The 8,740-nt window shown below is 30.0% G+C and overlaps 1 protein-coding gene across 1 annotated transcript; it reads right to left on the reverse strand.

Moving 5' to 3' along the window:
• Positions 1-1,434: 1,434 nt before the first annotated feature.
• On the reverse strand, positions 1,435-6,491 carry LOC115702345 (probable alkaline/neutral invertase D). The gene is made up of 5 exons (XM_030629808.2): positions 6,303-6,491; positions 5,202-5,619; positions 4,375-4,806; positions 2,647-3,205; positions 1,435-2,067 (listed from the first exon to the last, which is right to left on the reverse strand). The coding sequence occupies exons 2-5, from the start codon at positions 5,586-5,588 to the stop codon at positions 1,772-1,774; spliced, it is 1,674 nt and encodes a 557-aa protein (XP_030485668.1). The 5' UTR covers positions 5,589-5,619; positions 6,303-6,491; the 3' UTR covers positions 1,435-1,771.
• Positions 6,492-8,740: the final 2,249 nt, after the last annotated feature.

Raw genomic sequence — 8,740 nt, forward strand, 5'->3', positions numbered from 1 at the left:
AAAATTAAAATATATATATATTATTATTTCTCTTGCTTAAGCGCGTCGTCGTAATTAACCACTAAGTATAAGTTATCTCAGGAGTTAAAATGTCAAGATTAGTTAAGCATACATAATGAATTACCCTATCTCGACGGTTTTTAAGTCAAAAATTACGTCAAAAGTTACCCTATTTTAGTCAGTCGTTGACACTGTATCCCATCTCAAATGGCTAAAATACGTCAAAACTTGTTAAATATATGTCAAAATACGTCAAAACTTGTTAAATATACATCAAAATACGTCAAAGTTAACAGAAATAAAAATAGTATTCTACGAAAATTAACATTAATGAGATTGCAAAAGTATTGAAAATATATTCACATACAAAGTAAACAGAAATAAATACATTTTTTGCTTTGAAAATTTAAACGTTAAAGAAAGAAGGATAAAAAGTAGGCTATATAAATGTTCAATAATTAAAAGAAACCAACAAAATGATTATAAGAGCGCTTAAATCACATAACATAGTTTTTTTCTTTCTGATAACGATATTTATTATAGTTATAACATATATAACTATATATATTTTAAAAAATTCTAAATAATTTAGTGTTAAAACAACTACTTCGTCTAACAAATTGTTTAAGACTATCTTTTACGCTATAAAGTATTCATTTCCAAATCGTATAAAATGTTTGCTATAACTATATTAAGCGCTACAAAAAACGATCACCATAATATTTCTGCGCATAAAAGTGGCGTGAGGTACCAGTAGAACATCAATAGGACATCAACACAGGTATAACATTTTTACATGATGTACATATGCATTATACCATTCTTAAAAATTAAGGGAAAAATAATGAGTTAATAAGTTGAAAACCAATCCCCTATCTTGCCCACCATTCATCCTAATAATAATAATTTTTTTTTGATGTATAGATAAATAGATTGAACGTGGGGCGTTTAAAAAGGAAATGATGATGGTAAGGTTTTTAAAACTTTTAAATAATTTATAAAATCGAAAATAGAGTTTAAATAGCTTGTTCTTGGCTTAATTTCTATATGCACGTAAAAATAAATTTTGAGTTTTATTTTTGACACGATAATCTGTTATTAAAATTGGGAATTTGTAAGAATTCCCTATAACTACAATAAAAATTATTATTGAAAGGAGAAAAAAAAAGTTAACGACCCCACATAAGGATGTATTACAGAACTCATAATAATAATGCTTTTTAAAAATTGTTAATTATTAGTTTTTCTGATTAGTTTTTCTGACGGCCAAAAAAGTTCAGGGAACATAATTAAGTACATGTCAAAGTTCGGGAAAAAAAATTACTAATTAGCCTTTTATCAATAATTGAATATTACCATACCAAAAAATGATTATCGAGTCATATAAAAAGTGTTAAAAATGAGAAGCTGAAAGAAGAATTTGAGGTAGAGTAATTGAAAAGTTGGTACGAAAAATCATTAAATAAAATCAGTGTCTTTGGTATCAAAAGCAAGCAAAACAAGCTCGACTAAAACCATTACTTATTAGGCAAAATATGCCCACTTGCAGATTGTAGCCACAGTTTTAAACAGGGGGTAAAGAAAGTTGTATCTCAAATGTATCTTTTTATTTTTAGAGCAAAAACGTAGTCTGAGCAGATGTTGTACACAAAACCAAAATCCCAAATCTACTACAAGAACAAGCCACAAAAGAATAGTCTCTTTTTTGTATTGAAAAAAAACATTGCTCACCTTCCATTTTTCCCCATTTGTTCAACTTTCCTCGAGTTTTTCAGAAACTCCAAGAATTTGATCGCTTAATAAGAGGCTTCATCTGCTTGTCCTCTTCTAAGGAGATCATCCCCAAGTGAGAAGGATCCTCTAACATCATCTTTGCCACCAAATATCCAGCAATTGACCATGTTTGGTGTTTCCTCGCTTGTTTACCAACATATCTACCAAGCTTCCCGTCATAATATTCTGGCCAGCCATCCTTTAGTAAGCGGCTCTCAGCAAGCTCAATAGCTCTCCTTGCAATCTGTGGACGCCCGGTTTTGATGCAAGCAGCCGTCAGAAGCCACAGCAGAACTGCACTCAAAATGAAAAACAGAAGATATTGCAAAAACGTTTTTACGAGTACAAACATATATGAAGCTCAACTTTGAATCATGTTTAAAATAGAGTATACACAGTTAAAGCATAAGATAAAGGGGTTGCAATTAATAGAGTATACAAAGAATATTATGAAGTAAAAACCTTGACATACAGTTTAAAATACAAACAAAACAAAAAGTTAGATTTATTCTCTTAAATGAATGGTACAGGGTATTTCCGTTTGCATAATTGCTTGCAGTACAGTACGTAGTACGTGTATTGTGGACATTATCCCACATGGAATAAATAGTAGAGAATTGAGCCATATTATTATGTTTTAAGTGATATCCAAATCGTATGTCTATGAAGTTGATTAGTAAGAATTCACAATTACTATCAAGATAACTGAACCTAAAATGTATCTCTCACTATAAACAGATCTTCAAGACTAAGGGTATGCACAGTTCTGATTTCTACACTAAATGACATGTCTTCACAGTGACAACTACAAGCTTTATCTAATAAAATTGTAATTATAAGAAATGGAAAATTGAAGAAAGTAAAAAGTAAAACCTGGCCAGGATCCACCATTGTGGTAACTCCATCTGGTATTCTTTGGATCACAACCGGTTACAATTCGCCACTCGTGACTTTCAATTGCAGGATAAGCTATTTTCAAAGGCATTTCACCAACCAACTCTTCCCAACGAGCTTCAATAAGATCCATGATAGCCATGGATTGCTCTGGAGTAGCAAGAGAAGATAGAATGGCAACACAGTTACCTAAACAGAACCAACGAAAATCCATCCTTGCTGGACTGACATTACCAATGAAGTAGCCTCCACGAGTCGGCATAAAGTCAAACACCCATTCTGGGATTGAGTCAGGGATCACATTAAACTTATTTACTGCTGTGTGTGAGTACTCCTCTGTCTTGTAACGATATATGTCATTTAGTTGTTGAAAATCAAGCCAGAAGTAACTTCTCATGTGATAGCTAAGAGCATGCAAACGTTTAACAATTCGCTCTATACATTCTTTTCCTTCTGCGTCATGTTTAAGCAATTGCAAAGCACATCTCAATGCCATAAAGAAGAGAGCTTGAATTTCAATAGGATAACCATAAATGCCCTGATACAAAAGAAAACAACTCATTTATCACAAGTTTGAATAAGATGTGTTTCTTCATACAACTTAAAAGATAAGGATCTCAATAATAAATAAAGGTGTTTCCTTGACCAGAGAGATAAAGACTACCCATTACAAAGAACTTTAGCCCTTGTGCGTTTGGATTTAAGACAATATGAAAAATGCAAACTAAAATGGAGTTATTGCCGAAAAGGAAAGACTAGTGTTTGGAAAAGCAAATGTTACTTTACAATCCCACATCATCAAAATAAACACTCTTAAAATACATCAGAATTGAAAATTAGAATGAGAAACTCTTAAGTTAATCAATCAGGTTAAGCTCTTTTGCTTAACTTCAATCAGTTTAAGTTGAAAGAACCTTTCCATTTCATTCATTATATACAAGATCTGTAAAATCATTTACCGTAAATTTGTCCTTGCGTTAAATAAATTTAACGGAAAATATATATTAAAAAAAAAAGAATTAAATAAAGGAGACCTGCACTCCATTAAAAGGCTTCTAAAAATTTCACGAAAAAAACATCACCTGCTTTTCTAGAAATCTCATTTATAAATAACCAAGAATGCAAGGGATTACGGAACAAAGAAATATATTGGTGATACATCCAAAAAAAATATAGTTATAGCCTAAAATTGTAGAAAAACAAAAGTGAATAGAGAAGCTAATAGGAAATTTCTTAATTAAAGTTATTAATTGATCTCCTTCAAAGACAGGCTTAATGCTTAATGCTTAATCCAAATATCAGTGTACAAAATGGAAACTTCTGTACTCAAATTTCATTCAGCTAAATCTATGCAAATAAACTCCAACTTAAATACATTATTATAACTGCGAAATCATCATACCAACATTTTAAATAAAAACAATCCCTCCAAAGACGATGGGTAAAAATGGCATTCCATTATGAATTCAAATAAATGTCATTCCATAGTCGGCACTGAACAAAATAAAAAAGGTAAAGTTTGGAGCTACTCAAGCTACTTTAAGCTCCATTTCGAAAATAAGAAAAAAAAAATGCTACTTTAAGCTGCATAATATAAGTTAAGTGGCTGCTAAAATATCATTTATGCCCTGAACTCAAATACCATAACAAGTATGATTCAGATTTATTGAAAAGCAGGTAAAGAAGGAAAAGCAAGAGAAGTCTTACCATTCTTCTATCAATCATAGAGCACCCATCAGCACAAAGCAAAGTTGGGAAAGTATCAAAACCCTCTGACAGACAAAGGGTTAATATAAGCTTCATTCCCTTCTGACACTCAGGTGTTTCCGCCAGAGTCAAATCCCCTGTTGACTTCGTATACGCACGAAGCAGAATAATCCACCAGAAACCAGAGTCAACAGGAGCAACTCTACCAATTGCGCTCTCACCAAAATCTGCAACAATGGTATCTGTTTTCCGGACAGGATCGTGAAGAACTTTAAAGCTAGCAGGCATAGCTCCTTTCCCAAGCTTGAACCTGTCAATTCTTTTCTCCCACCCTTGAAGCTGCAGCGTCTTCAAAAGAAAGTTCTTCACTATTTCTGGTTCACCATTCATTAGAAAAGCCAGAGCACTTGGTACAAAATCACGTACGAAAACCTGATAATAACCAACAAAACTTGTAAGGACGGAGGCTTTTGCTAACTTCCTTTTTCATTATATTGTAGATGTAAATATCATAATGTATGACCATGTTACTATCCTTAATTGACTGTAAAAGGAATAGCAATTTTTTTTTTTTAAAAAAAAAAAACCAACTTTCCCTTATTCAATATCTTTACATTCTTGCCCAAACTATTATCCATTAGTATCTTTACAATTCTTTTTATTACAGATTAGTACAGTCAAAGTGGGCGTCTTTAATGTTCAAACAACAAATTCAACCAATTTTATATACACATCAGAAATTATATAGCTATATTGGATCTTAAAGTACCATCAAACTAAACAATATTTGTAAAGGTAAGGTAAAAGAAATCGTTCAGAGAGAAGACCTGATCATAGTTCAAAACTTCCTCCGAAGCATGATCATACGCAGCAATGGTACCAACCGGTTGGTCACGAAAGTGGACCAGAGAACGGCGGAGGGCATCCCATGCCTCAGCCACCATTGGATGTGGCTCGAAGGAGTTACGAGCAGAGGAAGCCGGAGTGTCAAAACCAGAGCGGTAACCAGGTGAGGAGCTATCCAAGTTGTCCAATCCCATTTTGCCGAGACCAACAGAGAGCTCGCTGAGTGACCTCTCGTCGAAAGACCTCTTCCTTTCAATGTTGATCCTGGGCTTGTCGAGAAGCCGAGAGAGATCGTAGTCATCCATATCAGAGATGGAGCAATGAGAGCCCACGTTTCTTAGCCCCGTTTCTCTGTTGGCTCCATCCATGTCTCTCCCAATAATCTCTCGCTACCGAAATCTGAGCGTTTAAAAGCACCAAACTTCTCATTATAAAAGAATTAAATAAACACAACAACTACCACTTTCCTTCTTGTACAAAATTAAAATAATTAGGGTAATTTTTATTTTGACAGAAATTAAAGAAGAAGATAAAAAAAAAAAAAAAAAAAAAAGCTATTAACTTCTCTAAACACCGGAGACTTTGGAGTAATTTCAAAAGTCAACTTTTCAACTTAAAATGGATAAAATAAAAAATAAATAAATAAATAGGAAAGAAAAAACAACAACAACTAAGATGAAAACAAAAACAGTGTAGTAAAAAATTAAAAAGAAAAAGGGTTTAAAATCATTAAATAATTTACTGAATGGTTTTAGTAAATCTGTAGGAAAAGTTCAGAAACCCGGAAAATCAGAATCTGAAAATAATAATAATAAAAATAATCGAACGGCTAAACTTTCTGGACGGAATTACGAAATTAACCTTGAGAATTTTATAAAGGATATTATAATACAATAATGGTAGATCAAGATCAGCCAGTATGAAAATGAAACCGGAGCAGACTAAATCAGACTTTTATCAGAAAGAAAAAATAAATCTGTATCAACAGAAAGCAGATCTGTGTGGCTTTTCGCAAAGAAAACTTCAAAAGGATTAGATTACAGAGAAGAAAGAGAAGAAGAAAAACAGTGAACAGCTTCGACCTTAGAGGAGAGCGAGAATGGCGAGAAAGAAGGAAGAAATTATCCGGCGAGTGATCGGAAAATGGCAGGCTTGGCTGGAGAAAAGTCGGCTTTGAGAAAAGTATTTATAAGTATATAATAGGAGGAGAAAAAGGAAAAAAAAGGAACATAAGTAGAGCAGTTTCTATTTATAGGGAAAGAAGAGATACAAGTTTCCCAATTGCATATCCAACTGCAAAGAAGTAAGTAAACCGGAAATAGCCGGTCAGACAGCACGAGGAAATTGCCTACGTGGACAAAACGACACAGTTGTTACCTTACTTTGACCTTATATTATATTTTGATTTGAAGTTTTTACTGGCCACTGCCAAAACCAATAGCCAGCTTTCATTTGTTTGGATTTCTTATTATCCATATGCTTTTATTTTATTTACAAAATTAATAATAATAATAATAATTGATAAACGCGTTTCATTGTTGAAAGTTGGGAACTTACGTGATTTTCAGAGTTATTTAATTGTTAATTGTTAATGTGGGTAGGTGAGGTGAATAATGAATAGTTTCATAATTAGGGTTGCATTGCAACATTACCATTAGCCTCCTTTTTAACTCCTTCTCCCTTACTCCTACCTAAAGCTAACCCTATTTTACATAAATGAACCAACCATTTCTTTCTCAATATTGCCCTCTATACTTGACATATTCCTTTTTCTTTTATTTTTTTTTATAAAGGGATATTCCCTGTATTGATAACCCATTATCTATTATGGGCCAGTTTGACACAGCTGTACTGTGGGAAAAAACAGCTGTAGTTGTGCTGTGAGAAAAAACAGCTGTAGCAAAAGTGTTTGGTAGATTAAAGTACTGCGAGTTGTTAAGATCTATTATAATGATAATGATAATGTTATAATCTAGTTTATTATAATCACAAATATGTAAAAACTTATTTTATATAATATTTTATTTTTTATATATTTTTTTTTCAAATATAAATTTACATACATTTGATAAAAATAAGTTATAGTATTTGTTTAATATGTTTTATCAAATGTAAAAAAAAAATTAAAAACTCAAGTATATAAAAAAAATTCTAGGTTGATGTTGTTTGTTAATATTAAAATAAAATATAAATTATTTTTTTAAAAAATAAGAGATTTAATAATTATTTATTTTATTATAATTAGTTTATTTTAATTTTTTTTATTTTTTTAATATGTAATAAAGAAGTAAATATGGTTTTAGTACAAAAAAAAATTATTATAGTCTTTTAATCAAAACAACTTTTTCTAAAAGTTGGGTCGGAACAGCTTTAGCTTTTAGCTGTAGCTTCTCCAAAAATTCTTCAAAAAGCTATTTTTTGACAATTTGTCAAACATATTTTTATCACAGTTTTTTCAAAAACCAGCTTTTAGCTTTTCCAAAAGCTGTGCCACCCTATACCATTAATCAATTCGTAATACATACCTTTTATAATTTATATTCTTTTAAAATTTTAAAACATTATGTAACTCTCCTTAAAAAAATATTATGTAACTTATTTGTAGATTGGGATATAAATTGCGTACCAGCTAGGGAAATGAATCTAATTTATATGTCAACAATCCGAAAGGAAACATTACTAATATCATAGATTTTGAAGTTTTAGTAGAGACTTTGCTTTCCTATTTTATTGTGTAAAACTTACTTTATGATTTCTTTCTTTAATAGAGTACCAAGTAATTAAGAAATATAATAATATCTTTATATATTTTCTGAGAAAAATACCAAATATATTTTTTTCTGACTTTTCTTTAAATACATATATTAAGAATTTGATAACTTTTACACTCAAAAAAAAATGTATAATATAAAAAATTAAAAATCATTTTGTATTTTTTTTTAAATATATATTTGTATAAAAATGTTCGGTATAGAAAAAGAATAGAAGGAGAGAAACTATAGGTAAGAAAAGTAAAACTAAAATTTGGTATAAAAAAAACGTGGAGAGAAAATTATTGAATGGTGTCTGCAATCTTTTTTCCCAAAGGAAAATACTGTATTTTTAAAATTTATAAATTAAAAAGAAATTATTTATTAATTTTTTTTAAAAAAAATAACATTTAAAATTTGAAAAATTTGAAAAAATAAATATGAAGTTTAAAAATATTAAAATTGAACGTACTCCTAATATTAAAAACAACAATAAAAAATAATAATACTACAAACAATATATTAATATTAATATTTATATATTATAATTAATCTAAAATATTTAAATTAATATAAAATAAATAATATTAATATTTATATACATTTATAAAACTAATCCTACTAACACTATTAAATTTAACAGAATATTTTTATATTCTTTAAACCAATAAAAATATGGTTAGATAGATACATTTTATATATAAAAATATATATATTACTAACTTATTTTTACATTAAAAAAATACTATATTAGTAATTTAAAACCAATA

The sequence above is a fragment of the Cannabis sativa genome, chromosome X (genome assembly GCF_029168945.1).
Source record: "Cannabis sativa cultivar Pink pepper isolate KNU-18-1 chromosome X, ASM2916894v1, whole genome shotgun sequence".
NCBI classification, from domain to species: domain Eukaryota; kingdom Viridiplantae; phylum Streptophyta; class Magnoliopsida; order Rosales; family Cannabaceae; genus Cannabis; species Cannabis sativa.